Here is a 21,535-nt window from a genome sequence, read left to right on the forward strand (position 1 = left end):
TTTGTACCGCTCAAACTCAGCTGTCCATTAATTACTTTCCAAAAATGTGCCAGGAAAATTAAAGTGATTATAAAGTTCTATGAGAAATTTTTGCTATATTGTTTCTTACAAGGCAAGTAAAATCTGCTCTTTCTTCATAGCATCCCAACCTGCCTCAGTTCACAAAGGATGGATGGACACTGTAATTACAAAATAGATAAAAGATAGGACTTCATTTCCAAGACAATCAGACAAGTCTATTAGAATGAAATTGGTCTTTACTCCATTTTGAAGGTTCTCAGCTAATGCTGTGCCTGCCTGGAAAGCCAGTCACCTGCTCATGCAGGTGAGCATCCACAGGCAGCACAGGGGATGTTCTGCGTGCACAATCCCACACACAGTTAGGTGGCACTGCACCTTGGCCACAGCCTGTCCTGCTGCTCACTGTCTATGCATGCTGCTCCAGACATGGCCAGCAATGCCAATGCCGATCCTGTGTGTCCAGGCTGATGGCTAGAGAGGATGTGGGGAAGTTCAATGTGAATAAAAGAAACAAGTGGCCAATTAATGAGTAGTCAGGAGGGCAATGATGAATGGAAAGTGCCCTGGGCGAGGGAGGATGGGTTGAAATATTCAATGGGAGGTGAAAAACGCTGAAAATGGGGTGAAAAAGTGAAAAGACTGCCGGGAAGGGCCTTGTGAAAATCCCTGTTCAGCGAAGGGGCTAGTGGCCATCATGGAGCATCTGTGGGGCTTTGGGAGGATCACTCACTGGTGGAGCCAGGTGCAACCAAGGATTCGTTTGGGCTTTTTTTGTTAAAAAATACATCAGTGCTAGCAACAGCAGGAGGCCTAACTGTAATGAACTTAATGAATGTGGCACAAGGGTTGTTTCAGGTAGAAGGAGAAATGTGGGATTTCTTGTGTGTGTAATTAGGACACTTGGCAGCTGGGTAAGCTTTAATTGCCATCCAAAGCTCCCGATCTTGCCAAAGAAAGAAGAGAGTGAAGAAAGCTATTGATTTCCATCTGGACAAACAATTTACTTTTTAGTGCTCATCAGCCTGATGTGTATCTTCATTCCCTGTCACTGCTGTGTGCAAGCTAAAGCTTCTTTCATTGGCAGATTTTAGATGGGGTTTCAGCTGAATATGTGGTTAGAATTGCAAGGCGCTAATGGTAAAAACCTTCCCACTTACCACCCTGTCAATGCACAATATGCTGTTAGTTTTGAAAAGTCTCCACATATCTAGGTCCTTATATAAAGTATCTCTTTGCTGTAATGTCCAGTTGCCTCCCAAAAATTAAATGGGCACAGAAGGAGCCTTCTCCTCTCTCTGCTCAACAGGAGCTAGTTAATGTTGATTTTTTTATGATGCACGTTTGTTTATAAATGTGGTGTTACTGAGCAGAGGATTAGATCAAAGAAGTGGATTTTGCATTTCACTTTGAAGACACAGATGTCCATAGTCAACACGATCTCTTTTGGGGATGGCTTCCAGATTTCATAGGCTAAATGCCACATTTTCGCCCTGTCCTTGACAGTTTCATTGTTCCAGGGGCACATACCCGATGCAGGTCATGATCAGAGATACAAAGAGAAAACTCATATGAAAAACTCAAAGAAAACTTAATGCAGTAGGGGAAAAAAAATCAAATTCAAATAGGTCCTCTTGGAATGAGTGATTTATTTCACATTGACTTTAGTAACTAATCCCATTAAAGTAGCCTGTAGTAGAAAGAAAACCTTATATGTGGACAAAAGACTAGTAATAAAAATGGCGAGTTTTAGACTCATACTTGACAAATTTAAAATAGGAAAATAATGCATTTTCTATTGGTTGGTTGGTTAGATTTTGAATTATGTCTTGCGTATTTAAGTATTTTAAAATCATCTTACTGCTGTGTTACTTTTGTGTGTGTGTGTACATCTCCCTTTCTAATCAGGAGTTGAAAATATACACAGCAAAAGTCATCTGGTACCTCAGACAGCTGTTAAAATACAACAGTTATTGATATATTCCCTTTGTTATTCAGAGTTGGATTATAGTCTCATTTTATACACAGAGCAGTTCTACTGTTTGTTACAAAATGCTTCCCACATGACACTATCTTGTCATCTTCACTGTTTCTTGAGAGATTTTGAGAAATGACTCATGGTGTGGTATGCCTTACTTAGGATACTTCAGATGATGCTTTTTCCAAGGTGCTCCCCCAAGCCTTTGGCTTTCAGGTCTTGAAAGAAGAGTACTAGAAGTTTTATCGTATTTGTAACTGAAAGGAATAAGTAAGTATGTAGTTCCATTCCCGCTGTTAATACATCTGTTAAAGTGAGCAGATAATTATACTTCAGATCTATCTATCCATCCTCTAAAATTATGAACATAATAATTAAATAATTATATTTTATCTAGATGCACAATAAAATTTCTTCCATCCCCACTTACTGTTCTTATTACCATATGGTATTTCTTCTCTGATCCTGAATGGAATAAGAATGTGAGCACTTTGAGGCACTAGTCTCTATGTATTTATAGCAGTAAGGAGTAGAACTGCCAAAACACATGAAATTTTCTGTTACAGCTTTCAGAGAAATCAATGAGAACTCTCTGCTTTCAGTGCTGAATTTGTCTTTGCAGTTATATTGTAAAAGGCATAACCAGTCTTGTTCATCTGATTTCACAAACACATTTCAAACAGAACTGAATTTATGTGGTCAGCAAAGTTACTGGCAGACATGTTCACTATGTGAACTGACTTCTAGCAGTTTACTAAGGCAATATTCATTCCTTTCCAATAACGTGATTGGCAGTGTTTGTACGTCTACCTAAAATTAAAGCAGTTGGATTTCCACAAAATATAAATGTAGAATAATGTACAAAAAATATCAAATGTAGAATAATGTACAAAAAATATCAAATGTAGAAAGATAGACATTTGAAAATATGAACAGATCAGACAGAAGTGGGTCAGTGCAGAACACCTGCAGCATATAGCAAATAGTAATTTACAGGTCATCACAAAACCTCAGGATTTTAAGGGGAAAAAGACTTGTAACCATCAATTTCAAGATAACACAGGAAGAAGTGATTGAGATCTTTTACTGGTGTAATTAGGCATAGGTTTCTGGAGCTGAATACGGGCATGTGATTTCCATGGAACTATGTGGGAGGAGCTGATTTTGGGTAGAATTCCTCCTAACCAAGTGAAGGGATAGAAGGGTTTGCATTATGTATAGAAGGTTGCAGTTGTTTTTAACAGCAGTAAGTCAGTTTGATCTACCTTTATGCTCTTTGTGGTTTGAATATGCTCTGGTAGAAATCTTCATTTTGAGTTGTGCCGATTGGTTGGAGAATTCCTATGGACGCTGTGAAACCTGAGCACTAGGCTAACAGCAACTTCATGAAGATCAACAGGGAGAACTGCAGAGATTTGCAAATGGGTGGATCTGTACAAAATAGGAACCAATGACCAGGAGCCATGCTGCAAAGGATCTGAGGGTTACTGTGGGCCCCAGGCTCATAGCCTGAAAATATGCAAATTGTATATTGGGCTGCACTAGGAGGATCATGGCCAGTAAACTGAGAGAAATTAGTACCCACTTCTACTTGATACTGGTGAGGCCATATCTGGAATACTACGTCCAGTCTCTGGCTGCCCCCTGAAGAGACAGACTGAGAAACAGGAGATTGTTCTGTAAAAGACTACCAAGATAATTAGGGGCCTGAAACATGTGGCGTGGAAAGAGATTTAGGGAGCTAGACTTGTTTGGTTTGGAAATGAGAAGGCTAAAAAAGAAACTAATAGCAACTTATGGGTACTTGAAAGACAGTTAAAAATTAAATGGAGACAAATTCTTCTCAATAGATTCAGATGATAAATCAAGCAGAAGTTGTGCCTTGAGAGGTTCAGATTAGACATCACAAAAAAAGCTTTTGCACTACAAGGCTGCGCTCTGATCTTACTGATGTTTGGAAAACAGACTTGGAAAACAATGCTTTAGCTCAGCATCCCCTCATAATTCAGTGTTAGGTGGTATCAAGGGTGCCTCATCTCCTGCTGGTTTATCAGCTGAAGGCAGTGCCCTCTCTGCTGCCTCTGGTCTCTGTCAGTGGTGGCACTACTTGTCGGGGAAATTGTGAGGAGTAGGAGTTCTGCCCCTTTCTGAACTGCACCTCAGCTCCATCCCTCCATTCTTTTTCAGCTGGTGAGTTTGAGGTATCCAGAAATCTATTGGTTAAAGTGCTAGGAACCAGCAGAAGTTCAAACAAAACAAGCTGATCACTGATCACCCTTTGCCTCCTCAAGCCTTCCAACCAGCGTCACTCCTGTCACTCCCTGTGTACTATCTGCTTCCTGTGGAAGCAGCTAAGCATTGTGCCCCTATGGCAGGGGGAAAACAGCTGTTAAACATTTCCTTTTGAAGAAGAAAAGGTAATTTCATGCCTACACTGTCATGAATTACAGCAAGAGTTATTGCCACCAGCCTGGATACATTAATACTGTAGCTGATTTCTGTATCTTTCATTGTTTTACAGCTTCTTAACTCTGACACTCAGGACAGCATATTAATAAACTTGGTAAAAAAGTCTTTCACTTTCTTAGCTTGATTTGTGATGTATTAATCTGTTTGTGTGTCTCTGGCACTAATCTCAGTGCCAAGGAACCTGGCTTGCCCATTGCAGGCACACAAAGGAAACCACAAAGTTGTTGACTCTTTTGCATACATACACATATATAAATGTATACATATATATACACATACATACATATTCTCTTTCATGTGGATATAAAAGCTAATTCCACTTTAACAAGTTTCATGTAAATATACAGTTTCATAGTTGCATGTGCAAGTCATTGAAAAAGTTAATAACAAAAATGCACCAAGCTTGTATAAATCAAGGCAAAAGATGCCTAAGTGATAAGAAAGGCTGGGAATTAATTCTCAGGCAGCTGGCTCCTGAAAGGAATGGGAAATGCAAACCACAAAGAGCAAGAAATTCTTCAGCCAAATGTCACCGCATCTTACTGCTGAGCTTGCAAGGGCTTTTCAGGCAATGAAAGGGAAGGACAGCCTGCCACACCTGCAGGGTGCTGCCAGCTGGTCAGATGGCTCCATAGAAAAGGGAAATGGAGACTTAGGATAAACACGAAAAGGCAACTCAAGTTACATTGCAAAGGGCTTGGGTCCTTTCAAAAATATTAACCTGCATCAATCAGCATTTTTAAGCTTTTGCTTTTTTAGGCAGTCAAGACATAGCTTTGATGGAAGATATGAGGGGGAGGAAAGAACACAGCATATGCATTTTTCCTCTTGTAGCAGTGCAGCCCAGTTTAGCAGCCATGATTTACCAAAGACTTTATCCCATCCTTCTCTCAGGCAGCCTTTTTGTGCTGCCCATGGAGGGCACCAGTAGCACCTCATAGCAAGCTGGTTTTGGATTCATGAGACGCACTGAACAGTAGCTGTGAAAGTGTGAATGGCATGACCCATCCTCCCTTATACTGCTAGAGCTGATGCTTTCTTGCCAAGCTTATAGAACAGCATACTTTATTAAAAATGCTGTCTGATAGCAGAAATAGTCTTATTGTTGCAGTCACCCATTTGCAAGGCACTTATCTGAGCTCTGTCTCCTCCTTCTTTCTCAGCTGAAGTAGCACTTCTAGCATATTTCTGGGAAATCTGTCCATCAGGGACAAAAACGGTGTATTTCTATTCTTTTCTGTAAGAGAGATGTCAACTATTGTAATTCATAATAGATTTTCCCTGGCAACTAATCTCATTTTTTCATCATAGTCATCTGAACCTGTGGTACCTAACCCATTCTCTTTTAAAAAATCAACAAGTGACTTTTCCCCTGCAGAGAAAGAAGGGTAAAAATGGGTGTAAGGCATGGTAAAGGTGAGGAGGTAGGAGCACAGAAGGTAAACCATCAGAATCCTGCAGCTCTCTCCTCAGGGATCTGTTTGCCCAGCCAAGTGAATCCAGAAGTTGATCCTGGTTGTACTGGTGCAATCTATTGTAACAAAACACTTGAGAAGACTACAAATGTGAGGAATGCCCTGTGCCTCTGCGTGTTGTCCAGCTCCTCTGCGTCATGGCAACAATGCTGCCAAAACTGACTTTTAAAGAATCACCCTTTGACAGCTTTGTCTCCCAACAAATGTGTAGCTGTCATTTCACAGGAATTCCTCCTTCTCTGCAGGATGCAAAATGCCAGCTGAGGAAATGCCCAGATCATTATCCCACAGCAGACAAAACAAATATTGTGTTTCCCCTGAACCAGCTATACATAGAATTAATTGGACCCTGTTAAGACTGAGATAGCTCAGGTTCAACTCAGGCAAGAGAAAATGCTGTTCCCCAAAAGTATTTCTCTACAGCCTGGCAGATGCCCTGTTGATTTATGGCATCCAGAAGAAGTTGGTTCTCCTCTTCTAGAAGTGATCTCTTATGTAAAGAATAAACAGTGAACGAAATCTCTTCAGGATTTGGAAAATGTAAAAACACTTGGGAGCTTGTCCATGCAGTGGGGTGAAGTGACATCTTTAGCTCCTCTAAACAAGGAGCCCGAACACTTATTCAGTAAAAACAGTGATTCACTGAATCACTGTGGTTTTTTACTTTACAGTGCAAGAGCAGAAATAGAAAACTTCTGACAACTATCTGGACAAAAACCCCCTTGAGTCACTGTTTGTGTATCTAAAGCATGACTAAAGTAATATTTTTGTCTTCTATGGCTGTGAGTAAGACCTGATCCTGTATGCCTTTTAAGAGAATGACCCATTGATCATAATGGGAGCTTTTCCAGCAGAGTAGTGTTTGTTTCTATTAATAATGGCATTTAGCTGTGCAGTAGTTGCATGGTTTTCTAGCGAGCTGAAGAAATCACTTAAAGGTATATTCCTTTTCAAAAGTGAAATCAGTGCCTCTCCATCTTTCTTGGATGAATTCCTATTGTCATAGTGGGACGTGCTGGTGTCTGAGTGGTTCAGTTACTGTCTGGTCTTGTCTTTTCTCTCTGGAGTTTCAATTAGTATTTCATTAATGGTTTGAGAGATGTCCATAAAGGCTTTAAAGGCAGTGGTGGTGTTCCAGCATCTGCAAGTGATGGGAAATGTTTTCCAACTTTGCAGCCACCCAGCATGCCTGAGCAATCAGCCCATGTGGTATGTGTTTGTATTCAGCAGTGATCCAAATTCTCCTTTGTCATGGTCACACGAACTGTTCAACTGCAGTGACTGTCTCTGACCTTCAGTCACCCAGTGGTGCATGTAAAGGTTGCTCATTTGCTACTGGGGACATTAGACTCATCATTAAGTAGCTGATTTCACTAACATAATAGTTTTCAGTGTAAAAATAATAATAATTGAACCATGGGACTGGATGGGACCTCTCCTTATCCATGCTCCTTTCTCATCTCTGTCTTTCTGCTCGTAGCAGATATTTCTTCTGGTATGGAGCTTCACATTTTTCCCAGGCAATCTTTTCCTCTTCCTTTCATTGTTAGAAAGTTTTCTGTACTTTTCCTTGATATATCTGGGTATCACAATATATCTAGTATTTAGATCTTGCTTGCCTTCTACCTTGTGGAAATTACTCCCTTCATCCTTGTGGCAGTTTTTTACATAGCTGCAGATTGCTCTTAAGATGAGGCTGTGGAAAAAAAATAAAAATATTATCGATATGCTGCTATTTATTTTGTCAAATTGATAAAATTTCACTCTGTGTATCAATACTTTTCCATCATAACTTTAAAACCACGTCTCCTGTTTCAATATCTATTCCTTTCTCTTGAAAGCGAACACGCTGTTCACATATGCACCCTAAAATACATTTTGCAAAGCAATTTTCTTCTGTCACTCCCAACAGATGACCCTGTGCGGTGTCAGTCACAAAACACCTGGGTGTGCATCCTTTTCTGCATGAAGCACGTTCTTCATTCTAAAAACAGTTTTTGCGATACTGCTTAAGCGGTCTGCAGTCCGTATTTTGTTACAAGCATAGTTTTCATTGTTCTGCATGAATTCCATAGTGTGGCACGGCTTTTTTCTTTGCTGGGGGGCAGCTTTGCTCTTTTACACTAGTCTCTCCAGCAGGACATAATCACAGGAAAATACTGGATATTGAGCAAGGTAGACTATATTTAATGTTGATGCCTGTATCTGACCCATTTTGTATTACTGCATATGATGAATTTTAACATCACTCACATAAGGGTGTGTGAACACATTCTATTTTGTAATGTTAATTTGTGAGTAAACTGATATTTTTATAATCTTATTATAAATATGTACAATTTTGCTCGGGGTGCATCTGTTCCTAGGTTGTTAATGATGCATTTCTGTTCACCATAAATAATAGAACAATACTCAGAATCAGCAAACAGATCTTAATTGGTATTTAAACTGCACTGGTTTATGCATTTATGGGAATACAGATGACTCTTTTTATTGTAGTCATTAGTTCTGAGACCTTGTCAAAACAGCTAACGATGTGTATTTCCAAAACACGTTGTGCTTGTAGCATACCACTGCCTCATAGCACTGCACATCATAAAGAGCTAGTTCTTCCTCCAGCCTTGTCTCCCATAAAGGTATTGGGAAGCTGTCAGAAGTGATACCTGACCAGCACCCAGGGAGCAGCCGTGTCCATCTCAGCTCAGCTTCGTGACAATGCCTCTGGGGAAAGCCTCACTGTCCTCGTATATCATGTGCAGATGAGATGACTGTGTAGCATCACCTCATGTCCTGTAATTTCAGTGAGATCTAAAAATTGTCATCGCTTACAAATTCATAAGGTGATTGTGGATGTCAAAAAAATCTGTATTGACTATAACTTTCCAACCCACTGGCTGCAAGAAAACTGTTTTCAATTCCTTTTCTGATAGGAACCCTGGCAAGTTTTTAAATTATTGGATAGTAGCACTTCATCTTCTGGCTAAAAGTCACGCTAACGAAAAGAAAACCAAAGTGTGCCAAGGGCCATATCCCAAATATGTAATAATTACAAGTAGGCTTTAAAGATGGGGGAAGGATTATACATTATACCAGAGACCACTTGTAGCAGTTTTTCAAGAATTTGAAATGGTAGCAACTCAATTACCTGTCCATTTGTTTAGGGAGAGTAATATTTGCACATATATCAGTGAATGACAGTTATTCAAATAATTACGCCTATGCACATTAAGTAAAGGCAGCCTTTACAGGATATTTGGAGAACGTGTGGAAAACGCAGATGAAAATCTAGTCATCTGCCATTTTAGAAACACACTTTGGTATTTTCTTCATGCTATTCATTCACCATATTCCCAAATGCTGAATATCTGCAGATATCTGTGACAGTATGGCCAAGGCAGCTGCTGGGGTTTTGTCTGGGCATTGAAGGGGGGACACAGAGCTGTCTGCTAGTGGAGTCCCCTCCATGACCAGAGGGACACTTGAAAAAGCCTTGCCAGTAAAAGAGCTGGAGGGAAAATTTGTATTCCTCCTCTCTTCCTGTCTGCTCTACTGAGGACAGACTTTGGAGGTACCTGGGAAGATGGGGAGCAGGAGCAGCATAGCTGAGGGCTGGTGCTGTGGATGTTGCCAGTGGTGCAAGGTCTGGCCCAAAGCTCATTCACCTGCTGCCAGAGGTGTGCTCTGGAAAGGTCTGGTCCTCCTCCGGGATAGTCTGCAGTCAGGGTAAAACCTTGGAAAAATGAAACCAGAGGAAGTAAGGGTTTGTTTTAGAGGAAAGTGTGGAAAATGCTCATGGTTTCAGTTCCTGAGGCAGAGGTGGAGCAGAACACTGGTGTCCCTCCTACCCCACAGAGGTGGAAACCTTGACAGTGTAAAGGAGTGGGAGAAGGTGGACACGCTCCGCCGGTGAGTGGCCCCATAGAAAGCTATGGTGACAGATTAGGATGGGCTTATTTCCTTTGGATTTGTATTTGGAACTGCCGTTGTCATAGGATAATCTTCCTTTAGCCACCCGGATGAACCACCTGGCCTCTGGCTCTGCCAAAAGGAAGGGGCAGGCGGCGGCAAAGGGCTCGCAGGTAGCCAGGCCAGCGCGTCCTCGAGCAGGAGGGTCAGCAACCTTCCCGGTGCCCACGTCAGCTGGGATGGATGTAGGAACGTTGCGGGACGCCGGCGCTTGAGCGCTGTCAGCGCAGTTGTGCCTTTGCACAGACCTACTGAAACCACGAGGTGACACGCCGCTGCCCGGGCCGTGCCACGGAGCCGGCCCCGCACGGCGCTCCGAGCCCGGGAGGGGCGGGCGCGGCCCCGCCCGCACAGGTACCGCGGGGGGCGGCCAATGGCGCGGCCCGGCCGCCGCCGCCAGCCAATGGGGGCGCGCGCGGCGGCGGCCCCATGGAAATGTGCCTGGTGGGGAGCCAATGGGGCGCGGCCGGGCCGCGGGCGGCGCTTCCCCCGCTGCCAGGGCCGGCGGCGCCCGGGCCGCCCGAACCGCTCCCCGCGCCCGAACCGCCGCCGCTCCCGCCGCGCAGCATGGCCGGGCTGGGCGGCGGCCCCGCCGCCTTCGGCCGCTGCACGCACGCCGTGGTGCGGGCGCTGCCCGAGTCGCTGTGTCGGCAAGCGCTGCGCAGGTCGGCGGGGCCCGAGGTGGACTTCGCTCGCGCGGAGCGGGAGCACCAGCTGTACGTGGGTGTGCTGCGGGGCAAGCTGGGGCTGCAGGTGCTGGAGCTGCCGGCCGACGAGAGCCTCCCCGACTGCGTCTTCGTGGAGGATGTGGCCGTGGTCTGCGAGGAGACGGCGCTCCTGACCCGCCCGGGCGCGCCCAGCCGCAGGAAGGAGGTGCGATGCGGTGTGGTGCGGAGCGGTGCGGAGCGGTGCGGGGCGGTGCGGGCCGGGGAGCGATGTCCGCTGCCGCTCAGGTGGGCTCGGGGTGACCGCGCCGTCGGGCGTGTCCCCGGGCCCTCCCCGAGCCCCGGCGGGAGCGGCGGGAGGCGGCGATGCGGGCGGCGGGGATCGCGCACGGAGCAGCAGCGCTGCTCGGGGGACCGGCCGCGGGCAGCGGCTCCAGCCCCGCATCCCGCTGCCGCCAGCCGAGACCCGTGCGGCGGAGCCCGGCGGCTCTGGGGCTACCGGAGAGCAGTGTGCTGCTTCTGAAGACAAGTGGACGGTGTAAACTATGACTCATCCTTTCTGGGGCGTACGAGCTCCTCTCCCTGCCAGCTTGCCCGGCCCGGTCCGGCGGGATGGGTCGCCAGCCGATTGAGCGGGTTTCTGTCTGCGGTGCAGCAGTGCTCCATGCAGACCCCATTTTCGTTACATGTTCAACCTGAGCTCAGCCCCAGGCAGTGCATCACTGGTATCTGTGGTAGTTGTATCCACTGGCCTGTGTGCAAGAGCTGGTGTGTGTTTTGGTGTACTCGGTGTTAGCCTGAATGCCCTTGAACCTGATCTCACTTTCCCTGTGCAGCCACTGCAGGCCCTGTGGGCTGGAGGAGTGTGGATGTACGGGGGATGCAGGCCGACTCATTGGAGAGAGGTGTGAAGGATGCACACCCACAGGAGCTTTACTTTAGATACTCTTAATACTTTTTTAACATGCTCAGCCCATTCATAAACTAGTTCATCAGGCAGTGAAGTAGCACCCAGTTATCTCCTCAACGAGCTCCCTGTTTGAAGCTGCAAAACGAGTACAGTGACAACCTGCCTTCCTGTGAGAATCTTTTGACATAACTCATCTTGTCTGTTTTGGTTCCTATCCTTGGTACCATAGTGCATCCTGTGGTCCCCAGGCATGTGCTGTTGTGCCTGTGGGACAGGCCAGTAGCTCTAGTATAGCAGTAGCTCCTCTTGGCCATTGAGTGCAATGGATGAGATACTCCACTTGGGTGGGGTTTTTTTATATAGTGCCTTTCTTTTATAAATTACAAAGTTTGCTTGAATTTTCCCAACAGTGTAACAGTCTGAGATACTGCACACATCTTGTACACGTACATTCCTTGGGGGTATCCATATGTATTTACTCTTTGTAACACGTCTGAATGCTCTTAAGAGTGACAGCATCAGAGTACAGTGTTTGCCACGTGGTACTCTAAAAAGCAGCTGTTTCTTAGCCAGAGTCCCAGTGAGTTTTCACTGGTATGTACTTAAGTGACTCCTGCTGCCATTTGTACAATTTCTCCTTTAGGAGAACAGGCTTACTTCTTTCCATGGTGACTTGTCCAGGCAGAGTCATGAAACAAGAGGAGAGACAGAGCTCTAAAGCATAATTTAAACCTTATTAGTGTTCTTGAATGATGGAACAATCCCTTCCTTGAGTTTTCTGTGAAGTAAAACAGAAAAAATAATTGAACAAATATCCTTTTAAAGCTATAACAATGCATGGCACTGTACTATGCTTGTCTGAACATTTAACTCTTATTTACAACAATTCTTCCTGGGAACATCATTATAGTAGTGCCTCGTGGAAAGGGGGAGAAGATTTCTGCAGGATGATGCCTGCCTGTTCCTGGTTCCTCTCCCCTCCAAGGCATGCCCCCCGTTCCCAGCATGGTGACTGTCAGTTGCGTTTAGCTGGTATGTCTGCTTTGTTTGAGTAGTAGTAGTGTGCCATCTTGAAAACAGTGAGATGGTCAAGGCTTTAGAAAGCAGGAGTGTATACATGTCTACTTTGCCCAGAGCTCTGCAAGCTGTGGTGGAGGGCTTGGCATTTGCCTTGGGCATCTTGGCTTTCATAAAGAGCTCCTCAGAAAAAGCTGTTTGCTGCAGCTGCATGAGAGGGTGTTTCCTATTGTAGTCATTCTCTGCTCTTGCTGCCTCCATCATTGGTTCTGGAGGGACCAACCACAGTTGCTCAGGAAGTCCAGGCACCAAGGTGTGTGGCCGCTCTGAGCTGATGGAGCCCAGCACCTGCTCCTGACCCTCCTGTTAATCCCAGTGAGTGGCTGTCAGCAGTCTCCCAAAGTATTTTTCTGAGCTTTATATTCAGTCTCTGAATTCCCCATTGAAATAGTTGTTGGAGTCTGGTGGCAAGTGATGTTGCTGTAGGGCCTGTCCTACCATCTGCCCTGTTAAATACCTTAATTAGTGACCTGGAAGAGGTAGTGGCATCTCTATTGAGCTGTCAATGGCCTCAAACTGAGGCAAGGGTGAGAGGTGATACCGTTGAGATCTGGGCTGCTGTTCAGAGGGGCCTCGCCAGGCTGAAGGAAGGGGCTGATCCATGGGGACTTCATGGTTGAACAGGGACAAATGCAAAGTCCTGCCCCAGGAAAGGAAGGATCTGACCAAGCCAGCTGAGGTAAACCTGGTGTGAAAATGAACCAAGGCTCTTGTAGTGCATTGTCACTCCTACTGGGTGACGAAAAGGGAAAGGGGGTGGATGAAGTCTACGTACAGCACCAGTTTCTGAAAGTGCAATCTCTTATTCTTTTTATGTAATGTAAGTGCAAACCCATGAATACTTTAGCAGTACAGTTGGCGTATGCTTGGCTTAACCCAGTGAAGCCCAACTCCTGAATATGCACTCCTGACCTGAGCCTCCCTGCAAGGCAGGACTCAGCTGGACTTGTCTTACTGATCTCTGAAGTGCTAGGTGGATTTTTGTACAGAGCAGCCAGGAGCAGTGGAGGAAGGAAGGGATGAGGGAAACAGGGTTGTAGGGTACCATTTCTGCAAAGAATTAATAGAGGGAGGACTTGTGTCCAGGAAATCTGCCGAAGAGGCATGTGGTAGGTTGGGCTCTGAAGCCTGATCAGACCAGAGAAAATTGAAGGGCACAGGGGGCTGCCAAGGTGCATCCCCAAGACAACAGCCTGGTTGAATACATAGCTGTAACAGTGCTGTTTCACATGCATTGTGCCTTCTGATAAACTGTCTGCCCGATGCATGAACTGAGCAGTACTGTCTTAATCTCCTCTGTTTCATGCTACTGAAAACCCAAAATGCAATATTTAAGAACTGATGCAGCATGTTCTTTCACTGACTAGACTCCTTATTAAGAAGGCTTGCTACCAGTTACGGTAACACTGTATGCAGCAGACAGATTTCTGCAGTAGTTTGTAATAGCATTGACTGAGCTTTCAGACTTTATAGATACTATTGCTTATCCCCCCAGCAACATTGGATTCTTTACTGATTGTCTGTCTGGAACAAAACAAAATAAAATCTGGGGTTATGTCTGTTCTTGCTCCAAGTTATTGTAAGGAGAAAAAAGAATTGAATTAAATTTGGTCATGTTCAGGCAGTACTGGGAAAGAGCCCAGTATTTTTTTAGTAAAGTAGAAAAATTAGTCATGCATTTAATGATTTATTTGCAAGTCAGACTTATTTCAAGGCATTATGTTTCTGTGTTATCAACTTCTGAACTTATTTTAAAATTCATAGTTTCTGGGGAGATTTGAATTTGGCAGAAAGGTAAAGGCTTTTGAAGTAAGTCAAAGGTAGATTGCCAGTATGGATAAGCTAGTGTTTTGTTTAGCTGTGTGCAGTCACCAGTGCAGTGGATGCTCAAGTTGAGTAACTCCAGTGGAAATGTTATGATCGCTGATCAGATTGTCCGTTCCAGCACCTTTTGTTTCAGCAGTATGTTCTCAATTGTTTATTCCTCTAGAATAAACTCTAAACGTCACCTTCTGAACACAACAGGGGTAGTTGCTGAGAAGAGCCCTCATCAGCACATTGCTCTTGCTGCCTAAGTTGTCTTAATGTGCTTGGGATAGCACAAAACAACCTTTCCACCATTTCTGTGCTTATGCAGATAAATGGAAACCCAGAAGCTCAGCAAAATGCACCCACAGTGACCTGGCCTCTTCTCAGCTGTCGCACAGGAGAGAATTAGCTGGCGCTGGGAAAACTTTGAGAGCCGCTGCAGAAGAGCTCACTGTGGTTCCTTCCTTGGTTGTTGAGAGGAAACTTCTATCTAAGATTTTTGTTATTTCCTACTCCCCCTAGACACACTGCAAACAACTTGTGACTGCATTTGTGTGGTGTAGGAGAGCCAGTCCTTCAACGGTGAGGACAGGATGAGCAGCTAAGGAGTATGTTTGTTAAATCCCATCCTCTCAACAAGAACTGGAGAAACTATCTAATGGCATTTTGAACACCTCTGGGTACCTCTTCCCAAACCTACTTGCTAAGTGGCAGGATTTTGTCCACAGCAGTGCTTCTGCAGAGCTTCCAGCTGTGCTGGGCCAGGTAACCTGCTCCTCAGTGCTGAGCAGCCTCAGCTGCTGCCCTCTCTCCCGCCCTGTACAGCTTCTGCAGGGCTGCATAGCTGTATATGAACCACAGCTTGCACCCTGGGCTGGACTGCTATCCCAACTGCAGCTTACTGCTTGCAGGGATGATTCTCAGGGCAGTTGGTGGAGGTTTCTGAAAACGACAGAAGCAAAAACAGTTTAGTAAGCTATTTATGTATTGTATACGCTCAGGTAATACTACATAGCTACTACCAAATGCAAGACACTTTCTCCACTCTCTCTGTAGATATAGATGGTCCTGCAGGATAATGATGTCTATTCCAAAGTAATAGAAAAGCTGGGCTCAGGAGAAATGGATTTAAGGCTCTGTTGGCTCTTGAACTTAATTAGGTTATGGGGGGTTTATTTTATTTTATAGCACATGCCAGTACCAAAGGACCTGTGTTTGGAATCATAGAATCTTTTAGGTTTGAAAAGACCTTTAAGATTGTAGAGACCAACTGTTAACCCAGCACTGCTGAGACCATCACTGAACCCTGTCCCTAAGTGCCACATCTACACACGTTTTAAATACCCCCAGGGATGGTGACTCAACCACTTCCCTGGGCAGCCCAGTGCTTGACAACCCTTTTGGTGAAGAAATTTTTTCTAATATCCAATCTGAACCTCCCGTGGTGCAACCTGAGGGCATTTCCCCTTGTCCTATCACCTGGGAGAAGAGATTAATTCCCACTTCACTACAATCTCCTTTCAGGTAATTGTAGAATCCCCTCTGAGCCTCCTCTTCTCCAGGCTGAGCCCCTTCATCTCCCTCAGCTGCTTGTCATAAGACTTTGCTCCAGACCCTTCCCCAGCTCTGTTGCCCTTCTCTAGACACACTCCAGCACCTCAATGTCTTTCTTGTGAGTGGCCCAGAACTGGACACAGGATTCAAGATGCAGCCTAACCAGTGCCAAGCACAGAGGGACAATCACTGCCCTGATCCTGCTGGCCAATCTATTTCTGATACAGACCAGGATGCCATTGGCCTTCTTGGCCACCTGGGCATACTGCTGGCTCATGTTTAGCTACTGTCAACCAGCACTCCCAGGTTCTTTTCCACTGGGCTGCTTTTCAGCTGCTCTTCCCCGAGCCTGTTGCACTGCAAGGGGTTTCTGTGACCCAAGTGCAGGACCTGGCACTTGGCCTTATTGAACCTCACGGGCCTTGGCTCACCGATCCAGTCTGTCCAGATCCCTCTGGAGAGCCTTCCTACTTTCAAGCAGATCAGTACTGCCTCCCAAGAGACTCTGTCAACCAGTCCCTTAAACAGGCCAAAGGCTGTCCTCTGGAAGTCCAAGGTGGCAGTTCTGCTGGCACCTCTCATTACTTCTGCAATAATCAAAAATTCTTATTTCATGATTGCTGTGCCCAAGGTGGCCTCCAACCATCAGATCACTCACTAGTCCTTCTCTGTTCACAGACATCATGTCCAGATGGGCCTAATGCATCAGTAACCCTTGCATCTTTGATGCCACATGGATCTCCATCCACTACTTTCACTGAGACAGCAAACTGAAGGACCTCATTACCACACCATCCTTCAGACATTGCTATGCTCTAGTGAGCCTGGTTTTATCTCTTTTCCTCTTCAAATCTAGTTTAAAGCTCTTTCAATGAGAGAAAGAGCTAACTCCTGTGCAAAGGTCCTTTCCCCACTTTGAGGGATTTGATTGTCCTTTGAGCCTATGATTGGCTGGTGTCACTTAGAGGCTTTCTTCAGGATGAAAGAGGTGATGCCTATCATGGGTTCCAGAAAGCAACAGAATAACTCTCATCAGAATGTGCTTCAGAGTTTTCTTTAATTATTTCATTAGCTTAAATTTTCAGTGGTTTTTTGTATTAGCATATACATTAACTGAAAAGCATGCAGTAGATGAGAAGTTTCTTAAACAGTACTGAAGTTTCTCTTAAACAGTACTGAGAAGTTTAAAATAACAATCCTTTAGACAGAATGAGGTAGACCTTTATTAGGAGCCTATATAATTATCAGCATACATGAGAAGAGATGTTTTAGCCTCCTAAAGCAGACTATTTCAAAAGTAGTTTGATTTGTTTCTGCAGCTCTGTCCCTTGCATCTACTTCACAGTTTAAGTGAGGCCTTTTGGTTCAGGCAGGTGATCTTCAAGTTCATTTCTGATGTAGCTCTGACCCTTACATTAATAAGGCTGACACTTTGGCTGAATTGGCTTTACCAAGAATTATATTTTTTCATTTTCAATTTTGCTTCTGTGATCATAGATTTAATGAAAATGTTAGGAAGTAGCTTCTAGTCAGATCAATATATGTGTACTATATTCATTATAATTGCTTTCTATCTATAGAACTGCAAAACAATATTTAAGGACAGTCTAGGAGCAGCTTGGGTTTCATGCTTTTCTAGCAGAAGCCATATTTAGACCTTGTTATTGAATTGTGATGTCAGGATTCTCATGAATATCCCAGTTGCTGACCAGAAGATTAAAAAAGGCCAGAACCCTGTTTTATAATCTCTTGTGAACACTGATTATTATTGTACAAGTCTGATGTCAGCTTGTGTACCTTGTTAATCACTGTTCCTTTGGCTGTGATAAATAGCCCTTGGTGAGCTTACGGTTCAGTGCAAATGCTAAGTGGTTAAAGGTTCCAAATAACCGTAAGCATCTCCTCCGAGTGAAAAGAGTCTTTGCTGCTGCTCTGACTTATACACATGGCTTGGAGCTACCCTGTTCCTTCCCTAAGAAGTTTCTGCACAGACTTCCAAATTGAGCCTAAATAGTTGGAGGTTTTTTGTAACTGCCTTACTTAAAAACATTGCAAAAACTAGTTTACCACAGTCACTGCTGGAATTTTGGTTTTGAGATTCAAGGATGGGTTCAGAGCATCCCCAGTGTAGTCTGCCTAACAGGTTTTTTAAATCCTATGCTCCATACAAGCCTGTAACTCCCTACACACTGCAAAGACAGGGTTGACATGTAGATTGCAGGGCTGTCTTGCTCATCATGAGATCTGACAGCATCTTCAGAGAGTGGTGGAGCAGAGCATGCGATGCAGAAGAGCTCCTGGGTGCTCTGCTTCTGCCTGTTGGCTTCCAGAATGCTATGATATGGAGAGCAAAGTCCCCAGTGAGGTTTTCCATGCTGTACCAATGGCACAGTGTGTAGCTGCTCACAGCACTGTGCTAGGACACGCACATGCACAGAAGCATATATCTTCATTTTAACTCCTCTGCCTTCTGCTTGCTTCCGCTTGCAAACTTGCCTCCAGTCCCATCTCTTTACCTGGGCCCCAGTAACTAAGGAAAAGATACTTCTGATGTAGAAACAGAAATGAGGCAGAGGCAAGAACCTCTGGTTTGTTACTATTTCTCCCAAAACCACATTGTATCACCAAGGCCAGTTGTGCAGTTAAACTATTGTTTCCAGCTGTTCCACTTGCTGAGGTAACCAGGGCATGCAAGGATGACAAGGATGACCATTCAGCAAGGATGACTGGTCTTAGCAGTGACATTTCCTACTAAAACAAACATATGTGAACTTTAATTTCTACCAATATTACTGGTTATTTTTTGCTTGCTGGGTCTCCAAAGTGATTCTGGAACAGGTGCTCTGCCTCTGCAGCAGGCACTGAGGATGCTGTGGGAAGTGATTGTATAGCAAGTTTTAACTTGCAATACACCATTTGTGCTGAATATTTTGAGGGTTTAGCAGCTCAGATTAGTCTGGGAAAGCTGTGTATGCTTGTGTTGTGCAGTTTTCAGAGGATTTTTTTGTCTTTGTCAAAAGTCTTCTGGTAAATAATGCTGGATCAAAAATGTAGACCTGATTATTAAATGCCTGACCTGAAACAAAAGTTACCTATGCAAAACTGTCTTCATTGCCTGTAAGTTACCCTGGTACATACAGACATCTGTGTAGAAGTAATTGCTTATGACAGGCTTGCCAACCAGAAGTTGGTGACTGCAGAGAATGTGTTTCTACCAAGAAAGAAATTACTATCAGTAATTACTGATCATTCGTTACTTTAAAGAATAAACCACCCTGGGGTTTTTTTGTATTTATTATAGGAGCATATCTCTAATCAAGTATATGGTGTAAGAGAGCTTCACTCTCGGTACCAGATCTGGACAGTCACAATACTAGGGTGAAGATAAATGATGCACCCACAGCGTCAGGTGACATTATCTTTTATTGCTGCCTCTCTTATAGCAGTATTAGAAATTTTCTTTCAGAAAGAAGATAAGTGGAATGTTTTATGGCTGAGATATACCTGAGTTGGGTCTTGCATTCATCCAAGGCCAGTAATCCAGCTATAATCAGCCATTTTTCTGTCATTTGGAGTCAATATCAAAACCAAACAAGTATATAAAAATCAGCTTGTTCAAGACTTGCAGAACTCATTTTCATGTCAGTAGAGATTCAGTATTTGGCATAATCTTTAAAAAATTGTTGTGATAATTTGTTTTGGAAGGTTTATTATGTATGTTAATAGTAAATGATCTGGCTATCCATGCTCGTCTCTGGATGCCAACTGAAGATCTCTGGCAAGATGAAATCATCTGTCTCAGCTCAGTCCCAGCTGGCCACTGAAGCAAACCAAAACAAAACTGCTACATAATTGGACGCTGTTGACAGTGCTGTGAGTGATTTTGCATTTCTCCTTGCTTTTTCTGAGGCTTAATGTAAGAGCTGTCATGGAAGCTGAATCCCTTATCTCAGAAAGGATGATCTTGTAGGATAAGAATTCTGCTTGTGCTTGTGTCTCTGCACTTCAGTACAGTTGATGTCCTTTGAGCTGCAGACCAGCAGCCATGGAGATAAGTCATCTCCATGCAGACCCAGGCTAGAAAGACAAGTGTTTTAGAGATGGAGCTAGTTTTTTACCTGCTCTCCAGCAATAGTAAGTAGTAAACGGCAGACAATGCCTCTATGTAGAAGTGAGAGATTTTTAGCAGTCGTATAGGAGTTAATTTTGCAAGCAGTACAAGTGCTTTGGAGTGTTTCACCTACCCAAATAGCGCCTGTCATCACTGTGCTTAATATAGTAAAAGTGATGAATCTCATGTTCTTCCAACACTGTACAGAGGAGAAGTGGCATGGCTATTGCTAGTCACCAGGTATTCACTGAAGTTTAATTTGCTAGTTCATGGCTCTGTACCTCTAGTATTGCTGAAAGGCCGTTTTTTTGACTTGGCTCAGACTGGTTATTCATCTGGACCTGAAATGCTGTGTGAGGTTCTTGTTACGCATTTTGGAAATGCAGAATAAGGAGAAATGGTAGGGGTGGATGAGAAGACCTTGCTGCAATGTAGGACTGTTCCTGTATGAAGTGACACTAATTAGATAAATGCCTTCAGCTCAAAGTTATTTTGGGTAGGGGAGCAGAGAAATAGGAGAGTTCTACAATATCTCAAATGGTACAGAGCAAATTAACTGGGAATGATAGTATGAAACTTAATAACATCCAGAGAAATACCCAGGCAGCAAATTCCAGCAGAAGGAAGTACTTTGTCATGCAATGCACTACTGAACTGTCAGAGTTGTTGCCAGGATGTTGAGGGGTGGGCAAAAGTACAGCTGGATGCCAACTAATGAAAGGAAGATCCATCAATAGCTGTTTAAGATCCAGATGCAATAGCTGGCTTTGGAAATATGTGCACTGCTTCTTACAATAAGCCAGGGAAAATATACTGGAGTCGGCGGCACTCTATACTTGTCCTCTTTCTGTTATTCTGTCCTTAAGCTGCCGGTACTGGCCGCTGTTGGAGTCAGGCTGCTTGGATATACAGGTCTCCGTGACCCACTTAAGCTGTTCATGTATTATGAATAAGCTGTAATACTGATAGCTGTTTAGCAGACTCATAATGAATTACTTGCTGTGATCCTGAAGGTCGTGAGTTGTCCAAGGACTGGCTGTTTGGGAGGCGGATGCCCTGCCTTAACCTTGCAGAGATCTTGCTGTTTCCATCCCACCTAGCAAGGGGAAACCTGTGTTCAAGCTTACTCAGGGTGTCCGTTGGCATAAGATGGGCCATCACTAGCACAAGCAATGGGTGCTCTGAGGTCAGATGTTGATCTATTTTTTCTTCCCTGCCTCAGTATATCCATCCTAGAACAGACAGTAGAAAATGGAATGATTCCATCAGGAAGACAGTCAGATGTTTTATGTCAAAAGTATAAAAGAATTCCACTTCCCCGGCCCTTAGCAAGTCAGATTAACCCTAAGAAACAGTGCACACTTTGTAAAGCAGAGATTTCTCACTGGGAAATGTTGTTTCTAGGTTTTCCACATCAACTGTGAAAACATACTGCCATCCAAGCTTTGCAAAATGATTCTTAGAAAGGCCTAGCACTGAATGCTTGGTGTACAGAGGTTTGAT

The 21,535-nt window shown here is 44.2% G+C and overlaps 1 protein-coding gene across 1 annotated transcript in view; it reads left to right on the forward strand.

Moving 5' to 3' along the window:
* The first annotated feature begins 10,432 nt into the window (after positions 1-10,432).
* Positions 10,433-21,535, forward strand: part of DDAH1 (dimethylarginine dimethylaminohydrolase 1) — a 58,538-nt gene continuing 47,435 nt past the window's right edge. Inside the window, exon 1 of the mRNA XM_027719944.2 lies at positions 10,433-10,779. Within this exon, the coding sequence (XP_027575745.1) occupies positions 10,474-10,779 (306 nt within the window). The 5' untranslated portion in view covers positions 10,433-10,473. The remainder of the gene's footprint in view (positions 10,780-21,535) is intronic.

The sequence above is a fragment of the Pipra filicauda genome, unplaced genomic scaffold (genome assembly GCF_003945595.2).
Source record: "Pipra filicauda isolate LSUMZ 115617 unplaced genomic scaffold, ASM394559v2 scaffold164_size1636381_pilon, whole genome shotgun sequence".
NCBI lineage: Eukaryota > Metazoa > Chordata > Aves > Passeriformes > Pipridae > Pipra > Pipra filicauda.